The 24,853-nt window shown below is 38.2% G+C and overlaps 1 protein-coding gene across 1 annotated transcript in view; it reads right to left on the bottom strand.

Annotated features, from left to right (window-relative positions):
- Window positions 1–24,853, bottom strand: part of LOC139122871 (zinc finger SWIM domain-containing protein 8-like) — a 34,859-nt gene continuing 10,006 nt past the window's right edge. The window contains exons 3-17 of the mRNA XM_070688693.1: window positions 24,299–24,393; window positions 23,248–23,531; window positions 22,514–22,716; window positions 21,436–21,637; window positions 18,999–19,988; window positions 17,985–18,305; window positions 16,575–16,761; window positions 15,144–15,367; window positions 12,278–12,833; window positions 11,412–11,613; window positions 11,016–11,102; window positions 9,950–10,242; window positions 9,130–9,341; window positions 7,209–8,127; window positions 1–6,707 (exon numbers count right to left, since the gene is read on the bottom strand). Of these exons, the coding sequence (XP_070544794.1) occupies window positions 6,313–6,707; window positions 7,209–8,127; window positions 9,130–9,341; window positions 9,950–10,242; window positions 11,016–11,102; window positions 11,412–11,613; window positions 12,278–12,833; window positions 15,144–15,367; window positions 16,575–16,761; window positions 17,985–18,305; window positions 18,999–19,988; window positions 21,436–21,637; window positions 22,514–22,716; window positions 23,248–23,531; window positions 24,299–24,393 (5,170 nt within the window). The 3' untranslated portion in view covers window positions 1–6,312. The remainder of the gene's footprint in view (window positions 6,708–7,208; window positions 8,128–9,129; window positions 9,342–9,949; window positions 10,243–11,015; window positions 11,103–11,411; window positions 11,614–12,277; window positions 12,834–15,143; window positions 15,368–16,574; window positions 16,762–17,984; window positions 18,306–18,998; window positions 19,989–21,435; window positions 21,638–22,513; window positions 22,717–23,247; window positions 23,532–24,298; window positions 24,394–24,853) is intronic.

Below are 24,853 nucleotides of genomic sequence, written 5' to 3'. Positions count from 1 at the left end.
TTTGTTTTGTTACAAATTCCACATTTATTACCAGCATCAGCCAGATGCCTGTAGTGAGTATAAATAATTCATAAACTCCAACAAGAGACATGAAGATAAATTCATAAATAAATCAGAACTACAAAAAAAATTCTATATTTCTGACATGATGAAATCTAATCCGGGGCTCACGTCTACGCACAGCTGGAATATTCACCCAAATTTTCTGATTCAATGCATCTATCCTGCTCCTGGTATCACCAGCCCAACATCCCCGCAAACCTTGCAGTGATGGTACGTTCCTGATTGTTCTCTAAGTGGAATATTCCACAGTGCAGAGGTAGCAGGGGATGATAGGCTTCACAGCAAGGAAAGTTTCTATTCTGCGCTATTTACAGATGCCAGGTGTACATTATTTTGTGAACCCTGCCTTTGATTGATTGACTTCCCATTGGTTTGCATACCTAACGTAACACACACACAGACATAAACAAGAATTCAATACAACTATACATAATTATGACAGACCAAAAATACAAATGAAAAAACTCACAAGATCTATAGAGCATGGGCCATTTCATTTTTAAGCTTTTTTGCTTATCTTATTATTTTTTAAATTTTTTTAAGCTTTTGCAAAATTTTAGGCTCCGTCTGATCATCACTAAAAACTACAATTTTTTTTTTATTTTCTCATACTTTAAAACACAACCAAAAGGTGGAGATTCTTTGACATCATAACCAAGGATGTCGTACAAGAAGGTTAAAAATTATACAACATGCAAACCACTTGTGATTTCTCAGCATAAAATATGACACGTTTTGCGATTGTCCAACTAAGTTAGGTTTGACAACTGTGCTCCCTAGTGGGGGATGATTGAAGAACTCTGGGCTCACACTCACTTATGTTACAAATCAAAATAATCCTAGGGGGTACACTTGGTTCACAAAGCTATGGGATGGCCCCCTACGATAACATGATTGCTCTCATATAGAAGGTTGGGCCAAGTATTTTGCAGATGCACCCCTAATGATGTGTCTGCTTTGATAATAAAAATCACAGAGCCTTTTTATTCTTTTTGAAGAATTTGAAAACAACGCTGATGCTGTTTCCAGCCGACATACAGATGACAAAATGGCTACGTGCCAGTTCAGACCAGTTTTATAAAATACTTCACTTAAAAGTAACAGGATTATCTTGTTTTGATTTGTTCTTGTCAAAAAAACCACTAAATAAATAAATATTCTTTTGGTTGACACATCTGGACACTTCACATAGGATTCTTGGGAAGCACAGCTCTAAGGCTTTCAATTAAAAGCAAGATAGCAATACAAACAAATGTTGTACCGGCTATTTGAAAATAAAAATAAATATACATCTCTTTTTTTGTTTACATTTTTCACTTCAATGACTGTTGCTGTCACTGAAACTGAAGTAGTTATCGTATATGATAGTACAAATATATTGCATAACTTCAATAGTACAATTCAAATATGGTCATTTCTATGATTAGTTAAACAAACTCTTGGGACTTGCATCTGATTGGTTCTTTTATGACCTTTATCCTTTCCCATTAGTACATTCCCGACATATGTACAGGTGCAAAAACTGTATCTTATCATGTTGACATCACGTTTGGTGAAAAGAGAACCACTGTTGCCTACATTAAGGTAATACATGCCTTAAAATAGAAAGTGATAACATTAAGCTCACACTTACCACAAAGACACTCTCTCATTATAGAGAATAAAGAAATGTCTCTCAGTGGCGTGTTCTACCTTAAAATGAACAAGTCATCGTTGATGACACAGTCCCCACTTGTTAATGGGTACTTTGATTACATGTCCTCAGAGAGGATAGAGTCCTCTTCATTAATTAGGTCTGTGATAAAAATACTTTGATACAGATGGCGCTCAATGGCCAAGAATGAGTTCCATGGTGATGAAAACATAAAACCAATGTAGGCCACCATCCTAAAGTTCATAAAATGAGTCAACTAGGAATTAATCAACAGGATGTTGCAAAACATTTTTGCATACAATTCTAACACTTAACAGATTATCACTGGTACCATATTTCATAAAGTTTGATGCAGTATTTACAACACTATGAGATCAACATCTGTATCCAAGTTTTCATCAAATTTGACGTTGTATTAATTTGTGGCTATATCACTCTAATTAGGAAAGTTCATTACTTATGCAATTACAAATTAATTAAAATGACACTGATAAATGTCTTTTTCAATGTTAAAGCAATGTGAGCTTAACATCTGTACAAAGTTTCATGAATTTGATGCAGTATTTCTTGACATATCAGCCTACTTGCGAAACTTCAATAATTGACATGATACTGCTACATGACGTGAATCAAATTGACGAGCATATGTATGAAATAGGTCAATGTCCTTGTACCAACTTTGGATAAGATCAGTTGAGACTTGCCAGAGTTATGACTCTCGACATGAAGCAACCATAACAAAATTGCTACCATGTGGCCATATTGGACCATCTCGGCAAACCAATCGACATACATATGTATAAATAAGTCAATGTCCTTGTACCAACTTTGAATAAATTCGCTTGATACATGTGTGAGTTATGGTTCCGGACATGAAAAAAATCGGGAAAGAAAATGGCCACACGGCGGCCATATTGGATTGTATCATAAAACAAATCAATGTGCATATGTATGACATAGGTCAATGTCCTTGCACTAAGTTTGAATAAAATCGGTGAATAAAATCAGTTGAGACGTGCCCAAGTTTTGGCTAAGGACATGAAAAAATTGGAACAAAATGGCTGCCATGCAGCCATATTGGATCATATCATGGCACAAATTGACCTACATATGTATGACATAGGTTAATGTCCTTGTACCAACTTTGAATAAAATCGGTTGAGATATGCCTCAGTATTATGGCTCTGTACATGAAAAAATTGTAACAAAATGGCCGCACAGCAGCCATATTGGATCGTATCACATAACAAATTGACATGCATATGTATGACATTAGTCAATCTCCTTGTACCAACTTTGAATAAATTCGCTTGATACATGTCCGAGTATTATGGCTCTGTACATGTAAACATCGTAATAAAATGGCTGCCTAGCGGCCATATTGGATCGTATCACAAAACAAATTGAAGTACATATGTATGACATAGGTCAATGTCCTTGTACAAACTTTGAAGAAAATCGGTTGAGATATGCCTGAGTTGTGGCTCTATACATGAAAAAATTGTAATAAAATGGCCGCCTGGCGGCCATATTGGATCGTATCACAAAACAAATCGACGTGCATATCTATGACATTGGTCAATGTCCTTGTACCAACTTTGAATAAATTCGCTTGATACATGTCTGAGTTATGGCTTTGTACATGAAAAAATCGTAGCAAAATGGCCACATAGCAGCCATATTGGATCGTTTCACAAAACAAATTGACGTGCATATCTATGACATTGGTCAATGTCCTTGTACCAACTTTGAATAAAATCAGTTGAGATATGCCTGAGTTATTGCTCTGTACATGAAAAAATTGTAATAAAATGGCTGCCAGGCGGCCATATTGGATCGTATAACAAAACAAATTGACATGCATATCTATGACATTGGTCAATGTCCTTGTACCAACTTTGAATAAAATCGGTTGAAACATGTCTGAGTTATGGCTCTGTACATGAAAAAATTGTAATAAAATGGCCGCCTGGCGGCCATATTGGATCGTATCACAAAACAAATCAACGTGCATATCTATGACATTGGTCAATGTCCTTGTACCAACTTTGAATAAAATCGGTTGTAACATGTCTGAGTTATTGCTCTGTACATGAAAAAATCGTAATAAAATGGCCGCCTGGCGGCCATATTGGATCGTACCACAAAACAAATCAACGTGCATCTGTATGACATATGAAGTAATCTTTGTACCAAGTTTGAATGAAATCGCTCCTTGCATCTCTGAGATATCTGCGTGAACGGACGGACGCACGGACGGACGCACACACGCACGCACGGACGCACGGACGCACGCACGGACATGACCAAACCTATAAGTCCCCCCGGACGGTGTCCGTGGGGACTAACAACCAAGGTCGAAGTTTTTGTTGCTTATGAAAGCTTGGCCAACACAGCCAATGGCCAACACATTCCCTAGATGCTCCCAGTATTGTATCCTATAATCTGACAGGCGATAGTTCAGTATACTACGAGTGAAATACAGATCCAGGTCTCATCTCTTTACCAAAAGTTACCACAATATATAACAGAAGGCATTTTGAACTACCTGACATCAGATGACCTTTGTGAAACTAATTATCTTTCGGATGTTCGATAACCACTACAGTTGTAACAGCAAAGCCACAAATAAGAATATAGTACCATTTAATAGATCTCCGCAGCTTATGCCTAGCATTTTTTATGAAGGTCAGCTGAAAGAAATTGTTCTTTATAATAAAAAGCAAAACCTGAGGAATTTCACATTTTAAGTTTAGGCCAATTTACGTAACAGTTCATCGGTTTCTTCATTTCTTTTTCATAGAAATACATCCACCATTCATTTCTTGAAGGAGTATTTCCTAACACACAAATACTGTAAAAGATGTTCCTAAAGAATCCATCAATGAGCTGCTAGCTAACATGCACACATATCAGGTAATATATGCACATATGTCAAATAATATATGTACATAAATTAGGTAATATATGTACATAAATTAGGTAATATATGCACATAAATTAGGTAATATATGCCAAGTCAACATAAAAGTATGGATATATCCACACCCTCATTTGGTGTTTACACTATTGCAGCTATTGTGAATCAAATAACAAATTAATAAAACACTAAAGGTTTACTTTTAGTCTAAAAACAATTAAACACTGAAAGTTTGTTTGCTGCTTTCATAGGTATTCTTAGGTGGTTAATTTCACCTTTTATATTAACCTATATACTTTGTTTGGATTGAGCACTGCTGTTAGAATTATTTGACCTTTCCATTTGGCGATGGGATGAAAGGGTTACCGTAAATGGTGGAGTCAGATCATGGTCTTCATGGAAGTTAGACTGATAAACATCAAATTTAGTATACTACTATTGAACTTACAAATGGCCATGGTATGAATATTTTTGCTGACATATATTTTGGAAATGGTGTACTCCTACAAACGCTTCCAATGATGACAGGAATACCTATACAGGCATTACTTCAATCTGAAATATGTCCATTTTCAGGGATCTTTCTAAATATTCTATGAAAAAGATTTGCAGAAACAAGACAATAGAGGGTTAATTACTACTGCAATGTAAAATTAAAACATAAAATATAAATTAGCCTACAATGGCCTGCGATAAAAGAATTTTTATAACTTTTTTTGGTCAGTTCCTGATTGGTTTAGACCCAGTTCCTTCACATTTGGGAAAAATATAAAATACAACATAAAAGCAACTTACTAGACGGGACTTCAGTGAAAAGATGGGACACTGCTACAAACATACTGAATGGAAACAATAATTTACATACAGCTTTACAAATGTACAACTGAGACAATACAAAGTCTAGTTTTTTTTTTTCTAGCGTCCTACAGACTGAAAAATGGAAGATGACAGAAATTTCTGAAATTCTATCTGAAATAACCAACAAATAGAAATTATGAGTATTCAAATTTATCCAATTTCAACTAAGAATTACAATTTTTTTTTGTCACAGAAACATTTTGAATGATGGTCATTTATAACTCTAAAGAATGGTGCTGCTCTATATTTTGTTCTAACCAACATTATTAAAATTAGACACTATATCTTTTACATTTCTGATATTTCCTTTTTTTCTTGTTAGAAATAGAAAACATTCTGCTTCAGTAATTTTTAAGAAACATTCCTCCATGAGCAATTAAAACAAATATACATATTCTGTTCTCTGGCTCATGATGTATACCGGAGATCTTGAGATCTGATGCGGTAGGCACGCTGTAATCTTAAATACTACTGTTAAAACATGCATCCGCCATTCTGACACTCAGAAAATCAAGTGTTTGGAAATTGAAAATACACACGTTTTCCCGAGTGTTTGCACATGTTTGGAACACTTCGATGTTTCCCGTGCTGTACCGGTATATGCCTGGGTTTGTACTGGAGTGTTTCTTAACTGTACAAAACTCTCGAACCATACACATCACAAAAACACTTCAGCAGATACAACAAACTAGTCATCTTGTATGTTTATGACTACAGCATCTTACAATTGAGCCATTGAAAATTCAACTCTCTGTGTATCAAAATATGCCTGATCATCTGGCAAAAGGATTTTTTAAAATTATCTTCATTTCCGCATTTACATACTTCCTGAAGCCAGACAATTCCAAAGGCGCTGCCATAACTCCTTCTTGCAAGACTTGGTTCGCTGCAAAGTTCGTAGCAATTCACTGAACTGGACCATGCCACCGGGCACCATGGAGAACGCACCCCGCGCAGTCCGCACGATGCTGATGAAATCCTCGTACTCGTTCGGCGTGATGTGGAACAAACGACTGTGAATGCACTGGGAGTACATCTGCAGGCATTTTTGGATGATGGGACTGAGGATGGGGGATCTAAGATTGGTGGAGAACTGGGCGTGATTTATCTGAGTCAGGTACTGGGCTGACTCGATGGCAATGTCTTGAAGAATGAACGGACTCACTATCACATTGACGGCACTCACACAGAACTGTTGAAGGAAAGAGGTACCTGTGAAATAAACCACACAAATGAATAATCAGTTAGTACACCATTTCAGCATGACCTGTCTGCCCTCATTTCTTGTCATGAAAAATTCCACACACTGAAAAATTTGAGGATAACTTGTTTATGGAGGAGGCCCATAAAAGATGACAGACGAAATAAAATGACCAGTGATCCACAAAAGTAATCAGGCATATATTGAGGAGAGTTGGCTGGTGTGAACATCCTTCTGTCTCTGAAAGTACTTAAATTAACCCTTTGAGTGCTGTAATTTTTCCCAACAAAATTTTAGTGCAACATTTTTCCCTGTAATTTTTTGATAATTTTGGACCAAACGGACATCATATTTCTTTGGCTACAATTTTTTATTGAAATTTTTGCAAAAATCTGAAAAAAATTGACTTGGAATATTTTATAAAGGCAACAAAAATTGACTATCGCGCTCAAAGGATTAAATGCATTCTGGTATTTTTCCACAAAATGTATACATTTGATGAAAGAGCATACCTAGCTTCATAGCAATGCTGAGGAGCCATTTGATGTCGTCTCCATATGGGGGATTCCTGGCAAAGCGAGTCTGTGGTCTTTCATCATGGACTCGTCTTGCTAAGGTCTCCATAGCTAGCATACCAACACGGAATGTTGAATGAAGATAGTACAGAGCTTGCTGATTGGCCGGTGTCGGGGCAACTTGGATGGATCCATTGTTCTGTGTGGGTGGTGCTGGCGGGGCTGGTGGAGGGGGTGTGGGTAGGGTGTACTGAGCAGGTGACGGATGTGCATAGGTTATCTGCGACGGAATGTGGGCTGCTTGCGCTGGTGCAGGCAGCGGTGGCGCATACGGGAAATGCGACGGCATCTGGATTGGTAAACACGTTGGTACCTGTTGAGCATAATGGTTGGGGGCTGGAGGAGCCGCAGCGGCAGTTGGTGGCTGCGGCACGGGAGGATATGCATACTGTGGAATATACGCTGGAGGCATTGTCTGCGCAGTAGCCGTGACAGCGGCCCCAGCCGAAGATGGCTGTGGTGGCGCAACTGTAACAGGCATTGCTTGATCGTATCCTGGTCTGGGACAATACGTATTCACTGGCATAAATTCTGGGTACATTGGTGCATACGTCACAGCTGTTGTGTAGACAGGTGGAATCCCACCAACAGCTCCAGCGACGACATTCTCGCCTCCTTGCAGCGGTTCGCTGTGCGTTGTAACTGCAGCAGATGCTGTGACAGTCACAAGCGAGTTCGTCGCCACCGATATACCATTGGATGTTGAACATTCGTTCTTGTGGCATGCCTGGTCAAAGAGCCAGTTCCACTGCCTCGCCACATTAAAGAGGACTTCTGGATACACGCCACCACCTTTGGCAGCTTTTTCTACAGCTGCACTGGCTCTCTCCAACATTTCCATGTCTTGTTCTTTGCACTGTAAAGTGGAAAAAAATATACAGGCAAATTATAATCTCATACACACAACCACTTTTAATGATTTCATTTATGGTGCTCAACAACAAATGTTAAATCCCTTGTATTTATGTATTACAGTATTATTTCAAGACAAATTGTCTTGAAAAGCAGGTGACTTCAATGATAAGGAATAGATAAAAATTTATTGACAGATAGCATATGAGGGTACCAAGGAGAACAAAACATCAACTACATTCGTTTAACAATTATTATGAACCTAGGGAATACTTTTATTTCCACTTCATGAGTAAAACTTTATGAAGGCCCTCTAGGAAACCCCTAACTAATCAGAACATGATTCATGTCACTGATCTATAGGGTCCAAACATTTCAAAGTCACCTCAAGTTCAAGGGCTTTCGAAGATTTTTTCAGCATTTCTCAAGGACTTTTTGAGGTCCAAAATACCACTTTCAAGATATCTTTTAACAATACATTATTTACATATATCATTTATATCCCCTTTCCTGCCAAGTCCATATTTCACCACCAGGTCAAGATGGTTAAAAGTAATGAAACACAACATATCCCATATGGTGTATTTTAACATAATACTGTACATTTGAAGGCTGTTGAAAACATAAATACTGTAAACTTGATTTTTTTGGACTAAAAGATCCTATAACATACCAAGCCAAGTGGGTGAAAATACGTCATGTTTTGGCTCAATATCGCTTTTTACTGACTTGGCTGATGGGGAAGTAATACCGTCAGGCAGGAAAAGGGATATACCATTTTTTCAATATCACAACTGATCATCTTGTCATTTTTGAAAATTAAAGGTGGATTATCAATTGTCCAGTACTTTCGGGGACTCAATTTCATTATCAAGAACTTCTCCAGGACTTTCTAGGAGTCTTTAAAATTCACGACTTCCATGGAGTGCACAGACCCTGTCCATATGTGCCTGTAACAAATCATAATACTGCAGGCAAGACCTGTCAGCCATTGATTGATTCTTACCTGCATCAGTGCCCGATTCACCTCGGTGGGATTCAGGGCATGTGCATGGGGCAAACAGGACAGCGCCAACTCTGCTGCTGTTCGTACCATGTTGGGGTCACGACCCCTCGAAGCACGGTCAGCCAAAGAAGCAACCTCAGGAGGGGTCAGGTGACCTTCCCATGATTCAACCAGGAGTGAAATGGCGGCACTGCCAATCTCCATGGCCTGACCTATGGACAGAAAGAAAGGTCAAAAGTCATGCATGTCTCTGAGCTTACGATCAATGGTCAATAGACACTGACAGATCTAGAAATGTATGGCACTTGAACGAAAAAGGCAACACGTTCAGAAACATTTTTCATCCCATCTTTCAAAATACTACATTTTAATCTGATCATAGTTGGTTCCGGTGGTTGAGTTGGGCTTTTATTTCCATGGCGTGAAAAAACAATCTACACAACAGAGGGCTGAAGAATCTACTTATCTATGCTTGTATGATATCAGTAGATTGTCAATATACAGCAAATTGTTAGTGGTTGAAAGTTTAATACAATAACTACATAAATTGTAAGCAGATCAAATTCAAATGAATTTTATTGTTGGCTGATGTATTTGGATACATTAACTACAGATGTTGAAATTTGAATATGTTAATTGCAGGTGGGTGACATTTGAATATACAAATTGTTGGTGGTTGACATTTGATATTTAAATTGTCAAAAGACAAAATTGAAAATATTAATTGCAGATGTTTGAAATTTGTAAATGTTAATTATTGGTTGTTACTATGTTAGTTGAAACTGAGATATAAAGTCTTCAAAAATGCTAATTCTCTTACCAGTTATCCAAGAGACATGGGAGGAGTATGTTCGTGACAACCAGTTTGGGGAGACATAATTATGCAGCCCAAGCGCATACAAGCCAATCTCAAATGCACACAGGTGCAGTGCCCGATGTGGTCCAGCCTGGTTGGAACTATTGGCTGGTTGGGTGAATAGAGATGTGCTGCTGCTTCCGCCTGCTTTGTTGAGCACAGTTTTAGCAAGCTCAAAGTAGAAGTGAGCAGCGGCTTCACTTGGCTGATTTGGAACTGTTGGTGACATTCCCTCATTGCGACGTCCGCGACGATACCTGAGTACAACGAATATGATATTATGATTCACTTCTAGCTTTCTTTTGTGCCATGAACAGAAGAGTCTATTGATTCTATGCACGTTCCAGTCTCTTTTACACACTCTTTTAGTAAAACAGACTTTGGCAGTTGTTGTAAGATGATGTTGATCCTGTAGGAAACCCCTTGTAAAATTTTCACAACCAAATTTCATAAACACTTTCTTTACTGATGTGTCCTCTCCGTTTTTCAAATATATGGCTATGAAGTCAATTTGAATTTTAGCTTCTCCAGCTATCGCACTGTCATAAATTGCCTTCTATTGGTACAAACATATGTTGATACAAGGCAGAGTGTGAGGAACATATGCACAAACAACTACACATATAGTCTGCAGCCACCGTATTGTTTCCCATAGAAAAACAAAATTGCCTTGTTTGAAATGAAATATTCTCTTTGGCAACAGCATATTACTTTTTGACTTAAAAATGAATAGGCAAACACAAAAACATCTGCACTATGCTCAGTAATAAAGATAGACAAAATTTTATATTTTCTTGGAGAACAGGAATGTTGAAAAATGCAAGAAGTCTGATTGTCAATGTTGTGTAAAGTCCTCCCTGATCAACTTTAATCCATTTACTACCAGACTTGGTGGAAAACCAACTTTTTTGAAAAGGATGGATTGACCTATACTCTGAGAATAGGCTAAGTGTACATAGATACACCATATAGGGATTAAACTGGTCCAGTATGTAGATAGGTGAAACAATAACAGCCACTATCATCTCACCTGTTGACTTTTGGACTGGGAGTAGAACTTCTGGATTCAACCATTTCAGCGGCCAGTGCTGGACCTAGACGCACTGGAACACCAGAACTATTACAAGCAGAATAAAATATCCAGTCAGTGGATTATTTGTGAGCGATGTCTGATCTGCACATTGTGAGCAACTTAAAACTTTTCAACAAAATGACATATAATACTTGAAATTGTTTGTTGATTTATTTATCTTGAACAGACGTTTGTCATAATATAGTTGCTTTCTTTGTTATTTCCTGTATGTGGGTAAAGTTACCTGTAATGATATGGTCACTAACCTGTAATGATATGGTCACTAACCTGTAATGATATGGTCACTAACCTGCAATGTTAAGCTCACTAACCTGCAATGTTATGGTCACTAACCTTTCTAAATCTCTTATCTTCTGTCTGGTTGTGGGTCCCTTTTCACCTGAGCTGCTGGAGCTGACTGAATCCGATGAGTTACCGCTGCTGCTACTGTCACTGCCGGGACCCGGAGTATGACGCCAGGCAAAGAGAGCTTGCCGGCGTCCAAACATAGCTGGATGTTCCAGTGGATGCCTTGACGCATCAGTAATTGCAACACCTGGTGAATGACCAATAGAAATTCAGGTTAATAAACTGAAGCTTAATTCACCAATTGAACACATACCGTAGCAGATATGCAAACTCAAATTCCACATGTCTATTCTTTCTATTCTCTAAAGACTAAAGATTTATGAATGAATCAGTGGATGTATTTCCACAACACCAACGACAAACTGAGATGGTATCTGATCATATGTTAGAAATAGACGTTTTGCATGAATGAGAAGGCAGCGAGTGCAAAATATTTGCATCAGCTTCTTTTGGTACACCTCAGGAGTAACTGAAATAAATTTGATCAAGTTTACACTGCTGTTTCATTGTTTTGTGGCTTCTGCAAAGACCTGTCAAAAAACTTGTTTTCTCCACTTTTCTTTGTCTTGAACTCATTTATATTTTACTGTAAAGACATAATAATTGAAATTGAAGTGTGAATTTTCACTGCAAAACTTCCAAGAAAGTCTTGTAGAAAAGTGCTCAAGATGCTGGACAGTTGTCTAATGCTAAGTCCACTGTGACTGAAATTCCATAAACTTTAAAAATACTTATAGGTAGTGTATTAACCTGTTCACCCCAATTTCCTGTAAATAGGTTTAAATTCAGAAATGATAACAATTAGTTTGGGTCAAACCATTGTGGTGAAATGGTTAAATGATGATGTATACCTGCGGCTCTGCTTCTCCTTGATGTTTTAAACCACATCTTGGATTGCCAGAAATGACCAGCATGGTGATGCTCCCAAGCTGCGGGTTGATGGTCAGACATTGCGGCCGCAGCTTCCTCCTGCCACTCGGTCACCAGATCATTCTTATTTTCGAAACTCTCAGCTCCCATGTTGTGCACGTGTTCTGAGGTTTCACCGTTATCATCCGGTGTCTTCCCGTTGCTGGATGAAGTTAGTGGACTCACAGCAGCCTGCATGGCCAGTAACTCTGGATTAGCGTCCTCCGGCTGCCATACATTTTTACTCTTCTCCACATCAGCTCTGCTGTCAGCAGTGCCAGCCACTGAAGCATCGCCCCTCGGCACCACCTGGCTGCCAGACGCAACCCTTGAATCATCTCCATCACCGAGGAGCCTGCTGGCTTTGGACGATTCTGGTTGGTTGTGTAATTTGCCAGCAGTCATCTGATTGGTTGATTTGGATAGGGGTGCTGGTTGATTGTTACCAGGTGGTTTGTGCCTCTGTTGAGGGGTTTTATCCAATAAAGCATCTAGGATCTATAGAGTAAATTATAACAAGTCAATCGTTTAAAGCAAAGCTGATACAAATTTTCTAACGTGTGGAAGAGCAAATTAAACTAATACATTGGTGGATTTTCAATTATTAACCCTTTGAGTGCTGTATTTTTTCCCACCAAAATTTTAGTGCAACATTTTATCAATTTTTATGAATTTTCTGCAATTTTTCTAATAATTTTGGACCAAATGAACACAATATTTCATCACCATAGGTTTTTATCAAAATTTTGGCAAAAATGTGACAAAAATTGACTGAGGTATATTTTATACGGGAGACAAAAATTGACTTTGGCGCTCTAAGGGTTAAAGACAGTTAGTGTTCTGAAAAATAATTGCTATGCAGAACACTGTTATTTCCTTTATACTACCAAATAGTTACTCTCCAAGTTCAGATGATTTTTGATAAATTTGTTGCCATCTGATTCATTACATAACTGATATATACGTTCCTAGGCCACTAGAAACTGTTAAATTTTACACAGGAATATTTCAGTGCTGTTTTTGTTCCATGAACTTAACCTAAACAATTGCATTATAAATGAATGTTCTGTACAATCACCTATGACAAATTGTGAAATTTAAATGGTGTGACCAGACATGAAAGGTTGAAAAAACCACATCACAATACAATATCTCACTGTTTATCTCATGCCATGGCCAGCCTTTGAAAGACCCAGTGAATGGTGATCACATGACCCACATACCATGTCATTGCCCTGTATATTATATGTCTCAACATGATTAACGGTACTACAGGTCAAACTACCATAGTGATAGACCTTGAGGTCACGACCTTACCAGACATCATGTGACCACCCACTCCTAACCCTTTTCAAGGCCACACATGTTCCCATCAAATAGCACTACACAAACTTTCACATTGTGTATTTTATATATATAGTGAGATTTTGGTGTCAACAAAATTGCATGAAAAATAATCATTTTCATAAACGATTTCTAGATACAGCACATAACTCAAACACGAGAAAATTAAAGTTATCAAAAATTACTTGAGGAGTTGGCCGTTTACTTTCTGATGGGATTGTTTTTACTGTGCATACCACTTACACTTTAACCACCCAGGCGCTACAATGGACACTATTCTGGCAAAGTGAAAGAGGATGGGGTATGTCTCAGTATTTGTTTGCACTTCATTTGTCCCTTTCTCAACTTGTTCATACATGATTGCAGGATGAAATGATGTTGCAGCTTTGCTTTCAACAATCTGATGTATCTTTCATTGCTGAAAGTTTTGTTCAAGTTTATCTACAGCGTAAAATCTCTGTTCAATCTTTTTGATTTCTCACCTAGACAAGCATGAATACAAGCAACCATGACTGCAGTTGTACTACAACAATTGAGTGTATAACAAGGATTACATTGTCACAGCAATGAAACCTCTCTCCGCCTATGAATGCTGGACTTACACAAACTTTATGTTGTTTTCTATGCAAAGACAGCAGGAATGACCCTGTGGATTCGATTGGCCCACAAAAGGGAAAATACCAGAGTTTGAGAACAAGATGTGGTATACGATAGAGCAATAAGAGATTTGATTTCAATATTGTTTATAAACCAAGCCTAACCTGTTTTATTTTGACTGAATATAGTTTGGAACACATATTGGCAAGCTATGCAATTTAAAGATTACCAGAAAAAAATCATAAAAATTGAAAGCCTTTCTCATAATTTCTTTGTAATCAGTCCCATAGACAAACGACTATTACATGTGTATGACGCAATTATACAAACAGTTGTAGACATTCAATCTGTACAGATGAAAGAAGAGTGACTTACTTGGATTTGATTTTAAAAAGCTCTATTGAAAGTGTTTTAACTATCATTGTAAAATATACTGATTATCATGCTAGTTAATAAAGTAAATGGCAGTGAAATTGGCAGATGTTTTCAAAAAAGTTTTCTAAAGGCAAAATTATTTTATAAGTTTGATATCAAAAGCATTTCTTTCGAACAATTCTTTGAGTCACAAGAAGAGATATTTGATGGGCAAACAGTGTGGATAAATCCTACAGCTATGTTAAATTTGTACTTGTGCTTTGACGATATCACCTTTGTATTCTAATCAAATACTTATGTTACCATAGGTTAATCTGTCTAAATACCTCGATAATATGCTTCTCTAATTCCAAAAAGAAATTTGTTGAATTTTCCTGCCATTGATCATAACATTCATCAAACACCACAAAAATCATGTATAGGTATACAAACTATTAAATTTTGGGCGATATGGTTTATTTTCTGGGAACAAGAAAAGCAACATCGACTTACCAATCTTAGTTTGCTCTGGTCATCTTTGTACCTCAGTAGAAGCATGATGGCTAGGTCACCACGTTGACGTCTTGTGCCCTCACACAGCAGTGGGTGTTCAGCTTCTGAAACGTTTGCCTTCAAGCTGAGTGCCGCCACTGCCGCTGCAAAACCCAGCTTCTCATCACTCGGTAGACGCTCTTTTGTACTCCTGCTTGGTGGGCGACTGGCATTCGGTGAGGTGCCTGAAAATTTCAAACACATGGGACTTAGTCCTTTCTTAGAAGGGGTCATAGTTCACACATGCTGGGTCAAATTCGGTAGAAAGTGACTTAGTTCTATACTTGAATTAAAACTTTGATCCCAAAAGTCCAATTGATTTCACATTTCATCTGTTCAATGCCATTGGCATTCTGAAAACAGATTGTTGCCATTGAAATATCAAATTATATTTACTATTATGTCTTGAGTTAGAATTTGTACTACCGTTGGAGAGTTATGGGCAGGAAACAGAAATTTAGCAAGATTCAACTTGGTAAATATAAGATTAAGGTCAACTTTCTGAAAATATCACTCTGGTATACATCCTGTTCTTCTAACTCTTCAAGTTCCTGTTTATCAATATACTGAGATGACTGCAAGTCACGTTATGCCAACTGCTTTACATATTGCAATAACTATTTTCACTTTAAGACAGAATAATTTTCATGAACCAACATTAAAATGTAGCTCTTATTATTAAAGTCTTAGTTATATAACTCACTGGGAATATCCTTTGAGTAAAACCTGTTACAGAATACTTTTCAATTTCCTGGTAGGTAGAATACATACATTAATTCTATCGGGGCACATATCTGTGTCCCATAATGTACAGGATAACGTACAAGATAATGTATTGGAATATGGTATCTTTATTTGTTTCACCTTTTACCTGCCAGATAGTATCACTTCCCTATCTGCCAAGTCAGCAAAAAGCGGTATTGAGCCAAAACCATACGTATTTCCATCCACTTGGCTTGGTGTGTTATAGCAGCTTTAGTCTATAAAAATCATGTTTACATTATCTCTGTCTGCAGGGACCTTCAAACCTTTAAGTCTTTATTAAAATCTATATGGGACACGTTTTGCTTCACTTGTTTTAACCAACTTGACCTGATGGTGAAATATGAACTTGGCAGGAAAAGGGTTAATTAATGCCACCTTCCCCATTTTCCTGAAAATAGGTCCTTCCCTTCTTTCCTGAAACCAGTGCAGTGATGATGGAAATAAGCTTGTGAAGACATTGGGGAAAACAGTTTATTTTACGTATGCTTGTGCCACGCCAAACTGTGTTATGAATAAATATCCTACTAGGGGATCTATTTCTGTTTCTTCATGATGAAAGGCACCCCTAGGACAGGCAGATAACTGCCATGAAGAGGGCTAAGCCTGGTTATTCTACCACTAACTTACATGGTAGGGTAAGAGCATCAAATATGAACGTTGTCAACATGATAGGAAGGAGAGCATCTCCCCGAGTCTTGAGTCGGCCATCTCTCAGTTGTTCAGCTCTTTCTCTGACCACTGCCAGCTCTGCTGGAGATAAGGGGATCTTCTTCAGCAGTGAAACTAGCTCAGATTCTTGATGTGCCAGTTTGACCTGTGTGTAACAAAGGCAAGAAAGTATTTGTCAGAAAAAATTGACAGTGTGTTCCAATTTCTTGTATTTTTCAGAATATAAACCTGCTTGTGTTCCAGACATGATATTACAACAGGAGTTGAGTAGGTGGTTGGTTTCAGAATTCAAAGAAACATGACAAATTTGGATCCATGAGAGGGATTCACGATTTTTTCAATTATCAGTGTTTCAGTGCTCAGGACCACAGCGCATGGTAAAATTGATTAGTCATAAAATGAACTGCCACTGCAATTTACAGAATGCATATTATGGCAGTAGCTGGACTACTGGTTTCAGTTTAAAGCAAAGGCATGGCAATGGTGTCCCCTCTAGGATATTTCGCAACTGGACATTTATCCACCAGACACAACAACACCAGCCAAAACTGGTGGGTGGGATAAGTTCATGAGGTTAATGTCCAGGGGTTAAACATCCTTTTGGTAGTATGCGCCTCGAAAGTGAAAGACTTCAACTTTTGCCCACACTTTCCTAAATACTTTCAACCATCCTCTCACCAAATCAGGGATAAAAATCAGAGGTCACCGTGCAAAGTTTGGTATTAGAGAAACAAATTACCTAACATTTACCGATATTTGAAATTCAACATGGCTGTTATTCATGTGTTAACTCTATGGGATAAATTTTCCATTTTGGAAAAGTAAGGTGGTGATAATGTTTCTTGCTCCAAGAGCTTTAAAATGAGTCCCAACAAGTGGTAGATTAGAAAAGAATTGTAAAAATTTGAGAACACAAATATCTGTCTATGAGACACATTCTACTTTATATTGTAGCAGAGGCTTATGGTGATCTTCCCACCAACAGGTTATGGATAATAGGGTGCGGTTTTGTATATGGAATTTACAATTATTCTGGTCACCCTACCCTTGTAACAGTGGGCATTCACAGGGAGCAGAGCTACATGTGTATGTACTGATCTTTTACCGAATTTTGGAAACTCAATCTAAATGCAAAGTGTGAGATTTCTTTTCCACTTTATTTTTGACAGAGTGAAATACTCAAACATGCTCTAAATCAAAGATAACTTTTAGCAGTCGGACAGTTTACATTCAGAGAATGCCATCTCATCATGCAAAAAATTATTTGCGAAATTGATACATCTGAAACCTGGTCATCAAGTAAGCGGAACTGAATTCTTCATGAAATTGAATTCCAATATGCAAAAAGAGTCGCTAAATGTTTCATACCTCCAACGCTTTTGTTGATGCTGGTAACCTGGGCATCTCCAAACCCAACATGGCAACTTTGAATGCAACGTGGTAGGACTCAGCTTCCTCAGACAGTACGCTGCATAAAAACACCGCTTTAGCCAGCGTGTTGCTGGCCAGCATACTGAGCGTGTTGATTTGCTTCTTGCGAGCTTTGTTTGATAAACTGGCCAGTGTCGCTGGATCAGCGGTCACTTTCGGACAGTTTGAGAGCAGCTGTTCAGCCAGCTGCAGGGCCAACTTACAAGCCTGCCGAGTGTATCCATGAGCGTACAGTGCTTCTGCTTGAGCGAACAATATCTGTGAATTTGAAAATATACATTGTCAATGAGCAAAATTGCATTATCGACTTTCTCATCTGTAACAGTATCACATAAATTGTGGGATTTATAGGATGTAAAATTTTGTATAATAAAATCCAAGCCTACAGCCGAATAGTAAAATCGCATGAAGAAATTGTCATGCTGTAATTAACTGAAACCTTGGCATAGCTACTTCCATGACATGTCTCAAAAATAGGAAAAATATGTACTTTGTTGGAGGCATGGTATCCTTATCATACGAATGTTAATCATAATTGTAGTTAGCATGATACTTCAAGACACATATTTATAATATCTTCATGCAACGAAAACCAATATATTTTGAGTAGAAAATAGTATCGGAAGATGGTTTTTGTTGACTCAATGCAAGGCTATTTCATCAGAAGCTTTGCCTGATAAACTGATCATTCATATAGCTTTATCTTCTTGTTATGACTGAAACCACTGTCATTTTTTACAAAGGACGTAAATATTTAATTTTGAATGACGAAGATCATTCAAATTGCTGAATTCTATCACTTATCTTATCACTGTAAATGAAAACATGCCAAAACCATGGTTTGTGTGATCAGAAAATATGAGAAAATGACATTTATTCCAGATGATCAATTGTGGTGAAGGCTGGTATTAAATAAGAGTGGATAGACTATTATATCAGTGTAGTACTCACATCAGAACGGTTGTCTGGTTTTTTTATCCCTGCAAAGAAATTTGGTGGGTCGTCTCTCTTTTTGCTCCTGTCATTGGTAGGTGCTACCTTAGCTTTTGTGTCGTAAAAGTACACTTGGTATTCATCACTAGATGGTGCCGATTCATGGGGAACTTTATCAATTGCTGGATCTGATTCTATATCACTACTCTCAGTTTTAGCGGCACTGCTGCCAGCATCGAGTTCAGAACTTTGCTCGCAATGTTTTGTTTTGGTTTTCTTTTTGCCACCTTTCTTGGTGGAGTCCAAAGCTTCCCCTGCCGTGCCCTCATTTTTAACGTCTGTGTTGACACCCTGTGTTGGTTTAGTATCGGAGCTTTCGGAATCCGCGTCTTCTCCTTTGTCGTTGGAGCTCACACAGGCACTCCGAATTTTTATTTCAGGTTTGCTATGACCTTCCTGAGTTGGGAAAGATACCGTCTCTTGAGATTTTTCGGCCACCACGTTCTGTGAGCTTACTTTGTGATTGTCACTAGCTTCCGATGTGATTTTGACATTGCTAGGGTCAAGTCCAGGCTGTGGCTCAGTCCCCACATTCTGCACACAGGGGGCAACTTCCACCACTTTGCCTCGTAGAGACGGATGCCTTGTTACACACTGTATACCTTCCACTGGGTATTCCGACCAATCCAAAAGACACGCCTCAATAGAGGGTTTGAACCCTGAAAACAATTCTATATCCGCCCTACGTATTCCACTCCCTCGTGCTTTTCGTACTCTCTCGATCACTGAAGTGTGCCAGTTGCGCAGCTGATCCCACAACTCTTGACACTCCTGAGGGCCTAGCAATGGATTCAGGGCCGCCAGTCGCCACAGGGTCACGATCTCATCACCAAGACTTGCACAGGCGTGCTGAGATGCTGCTGATGTACTGTTGTTGCTACGACTACTGTGTCCCCCATGGCCGTTGTGGGATGCTGAGGTCCGAGTGTTAAACCACCAAATAATTATCTGAGAAAATAGGCAGAAGTTGAACTCTTTTTTCATACATAACCAGTGTTCTCCCCAAAACAATTAAAGCATAGTGGCCGTTACTCTTTAATTTTGATAGAAATTCATTTTCATATTAATTAATGGAATCATTATGCAAATTGGCCACTACGCTATCAAAAATTCCTGGGGAGAACACTGATAACACTAAAACAACTCACAAAAATACACTGAAAAAGATGGCTGCCAACAATAAAGATATAAAAGCTGTCACATTTTGGAATTATTACTGTAAACCCAACAACAATTTGGTACTCATCAAACATCTACTGAATTCTCAAGCTCTTACACTACATTTTTTGAGTGTGATGGAATAAAACTTGCTAATGTTACACTATTTGAAACTGAGAATCTAAAACTGGTAGTATCAGTGCATAGACAACCTTGAATCTTTGAAGATTTTTGTTGTGGAGAACCTAATGTTGTCTTCAATCAAAAAACAGAGGACTTGCAGAGGTCAAGGTTATATTCTGATATTAATAGTTATCCTGCCAGGCTTATCACTTCACCATCTGTCAAGTCATTAAAAAAGCAGTAATATGCCAATACCTATTTCACCTACTTGGAATGGCATGTTACAGCATGTTAAAAACTATCCACTGTTGATTGACCAATCAAAGTGCTCAATTCAGGGTGTTTTATTTACACGTAAAGCCCTGGTCACCAAATTCCAGAAACGAATGACAGCGCCGTAGTAAAGTACTGTCTAATCAAAAGTGAACATGTCATATTCTGTAGACATCTGGTACGTTTTAATATTCAAATTTGGTAATACAGCGGAAACCAGCTGCAACACAAAATCTGCTGTGCCCTAGGGCATTTATATAATGTGCCCTAGGGCATTTATAGGATGTTCCATTACATTGGAAGGCTATTTCACAAATAAAAGTTTTAATTCATATCCTAAACATGTTACATTGACAAAGGGGACGGTTGACGTAAATACATTGAAAACGAAAATATATCAGTTAGGGGCGATAGTTTTTAAGTCGGATAAAACCCTCGTACTCGGGCTCTTCTGGTATATAAAGTCCAACCCTATGATAAAATGTCTCGGCCTGCGGCCTCGACATTTTATCGTTGGGTTGGACTTTATATACCAGAAGAGCCCTCGTACTCGGGCTTTATCCTATACTTAAGTCAGTATACATCGCCCACCATACTACCTATGCCCATAGGGGCCCTAAAATATTAAAGTCTTTGTTACAATGCTACATACATAATATGTTATTCCTCACTGGTTTTAACCAACTTGACCTGATGGTAACATATGAACTGGCAGCTTAGAGGTCAATGACATGACCTTTGACACAGTAAGCAGCAGCACTATGTCATCTAGTATGAGGAGAGTGTACTTTCATTCATCAAAATTTTTTGCATCGGAGCACTTGATACATCCTAAACATACCTGTTCACATGATATACATTCTTCAGTTAGAATTTTAAGTAGAGAAATCCCGTTACTGTCTCTTCGCTTGTACATTTCCCTCACTATGGACAGCAAGTTCCATACGCCCTCTGGCTCGCGTCCTCGTAGCGGTCGGAGAAGACTTGCCCACTCTGCAGCCGATGGCGGCGCAGTGGAAGACAAGTACAGAGAATTCACATCACTGTAATCAAAATGACAGAAATGATACAAGGGAATCGTTAATTACATGAACATAATTATATTATTAGAAAATATTGTAAACTAATTTCTGTGATTTGTACCATGATATTTACGACGCTTTTTAAATTTTTTTAACCAAGCAATGGTGGAGTGTCAGAACATGCATGTGTGAATGCATGTGTTTACATGTTACCACCCTTGTTTGTACAAAAGGCCCAGTTTCTAAAATCTATCGTCCTTGGCCTCATGATGAGTATCACTTCATTGAATTTAGAGAGGTCAAGTCCATTCCCATACGGGCATTATTATAAGCATTTTCCCATCATTTTCACACCTACAATACTGATCCAGTCAAGAGGAAGCTGTGAAATATTTTGTGCCGTGCACTAAACATGATCGTTTGGCTGTAATATTGATGAGATATTGCAATTTCATTGTAGCTTGTCCTGTGTACACGATATTCTCTAAAATTTTAAAGTTTAATTTTTACAGACTAGTTTAAGGGACCTTGAAAATGAAAAGACATAAACTTTTTCTTCAATGAAAGTTTCTACCATTCTCTTCCTAAATCAAGAATTAAAATCAGAGGTCACCATGCAAACTTTGGTACTAGAGAGACATATTGCCTAAGATTTCCTAATATTCAAATGGCTGTCATCCCTGTGTTAACTCTATGGGGAAAAAATAATTTTCGGTGAAGATTACGGTGAAAACTTTTCTTACACCAAGAGCTTTAAAATGAGCCCCCACAAGTGGTAGATCAGAATAGAATTAATAAAATTTGAAAGACCGAATCCATATCTGTCCCCGAGGCACGTTCTACCTTAACAACTCAATATTCGGAAAGGACAATGTTTGATAGATAATATTTCCTTACCTGAAGACTATAGGTGCTGGTCCACTGAATCTTATGAGTGTTTTCTTGATATTTTCATGCAGAGTGCTATCATCTAGACACCATCTTGTTTGTTCAGTAGCTGAGGGACCAGCTGTAGGGTCTGGAGCCCCGCACACGGTGTTAATAGCACTTTCTTGTGATGAGAGCAACTCATCCAACAGGCGCTGAGCAGTCGGTAGAATCTATGGGAGCAAAATTTTGTCATGATTTCCACCATTGGATGAAAATTTTGGTTTGACAAATACTGGAGAAACATCTTGGACAACGGACATCCATCAAGACAATTTGTAAGATCAATCATCAAAAACACTGTTTTCAAGATTCCTGTATTAATATTTATGTTTGTAACTGTTTAGCCATTCTCTGTTCACATTTTCTCTAACTTTGATATATCTTTGACAAGTCTCAACTTTGCATCGCAGTGCAATTTTTTTGTTTACAAGTGTCACAATGCCACTGCAATAAACATAGTCAATGGTGTAATAAATGTTCAAAAATTGTGAACAACACTTTGGTCACCTCAGATTGTGTTACATACGAACACTTTGCAATTTATTTTGAGGATAAACTGACATAGTAGGACCCATTCCTTATGCAAAAGCTCCCAATACACAAAGTATAGATGATTTTCAGGTGTTGACAGATAGATAGACAAACAGACTCACAAACAGTCATATATACAATACTATATACAAACACTACATCCAGCTCACCTGCTGGGGTAATTCACTTATCAGATACTGGGCAAACTTCTGAAGTTGATCGCGGTGCAACCGGGATAGGGACTCAGAGACTGGCGCTCGTAAGCAGACGGCTGTGGCTTGGTGGATTCGAAACAGGCACAGCGCAACCACGTGGGCACACCACTTGGCTGCACTGCTGCAGGTACAGCTGCAGGATGTTATACGCCGGCGGTCAAACATCACGGCGACGTTGAAAGCACCTTTCGGCTGAGCCAGATGTTGGGGAGGCACCACTGTAGCACTCAGATGAAAACCTGGTGAGCAACAGACAACAACAGAAGAGCACATACTTAAGAAATGATTCTGAGAAACCTAGGCTACACAAAACTTATCACTTCACTGATTCAGACTGCCATACAATGTGGGGCCATTGTCGAAACTCTTGCAAAATATCCATTCTATTTCACTGATATGGCCATAATAATGATCCAAAACTATTCGTGATTAGCCTTTCAGATCGATATGAGAATTTACCTTGATCCTTCCAGACACTATCATTTCTCCATCTGCTAAGTCAGTTTGAAATAGTATTGAGTCAAAGCCATGCATATGTTCACCTACTTGGTCAGGTAGTTTGTAGCACGTTTTGCCACTACAAACCATATTTACAGGATCTAGGTATTTAGGACTTTAAAATATTCAATGTTTTTTTTTAAATGCAACATACAGGACATGTTATTCCATACTGGTTTTAACCAACTTGACCTGATACTGACATATAAACTTGCCAGGATAAAGAATAATAATGTTCTAGCACTTTTTCCGCTAATGTGACAAAGTTATAATTTTTCTTTTTATCATTTTAAACACTGGTTATACATTGGTTAAACTGATGCAGGTATCACATATAAGCCAGACAGAATTAGTCTATATGTAAGTGAGAGCATTTTCTAGTGTTACCTATGCTTTCATTGTGACTGGTTGTACGTCACCATCAATTAACATTTTCTTGTATTACGGGGCAGAAAACATCCACACACCATACTATCATTACAAAAGACAAGAAATTTGTAGAACTCACCAATTTGTAAGACATCCCTCACTGCCCTAGCTTTCAGGAGGTGTTCTCCTTTCTGGAATTCGTCGGCCGATCCATTAGCCAAACAGGAGTACAACCTGCAAGGAAAAATTCAAAAAAGCATGCCTGAGTATTGCTGTCAGGTTTGTGGGGTCCTGAGTATGAAAATGGTGATGATGATAATGATGATGATCGGTATCATTAGTTATATTGCACTGATAATATCGCAAAGTACCAAACAAGTCTCTGTGATCCCTCGAGACTCACATATAGCTGTAGGCCTTAATTGCACATCTCAGCTACATGTACAAAATAAAGATTGGGATCAATGTCCTATGGGGAAGCCATTCCCCTTGTCTTGAATCAGAAAATGCTGTAAGGTTTGGGTCCCTTGTAAAAGAACACAATGAATTGATGGTTCTGAAATGAAATTGAACTAAAGCATTGTAAAAAATAAAGTTTATGACACAAAGTCAGGTTTGAGTGAAATACACATTTTGTGAAAAGGTCAGTTATTTTCAGTAAACATTTAGAAGAATGAAGCTACCTCTCAGTTTT

The sequence above is a fragment of the Ptychodera flava genome, chromosome 22 (assembly GCF_041260155.1).
Source record: "Ptychodera flava strain L36383 chromosome 22, AS_Pfla_20210202, whole genome shotgun sequence".
Lineage (NCBI taxonomy): Eukaryota > Metazoa > Hemichordata > Enteropneusta > Ptychoderidae > Ptychodera > Ptychodera flava.
Note: the sequence above shows the minus strand (reverse complement) of the source record. Positions and strands in the feature narration are given on the sequence as shown.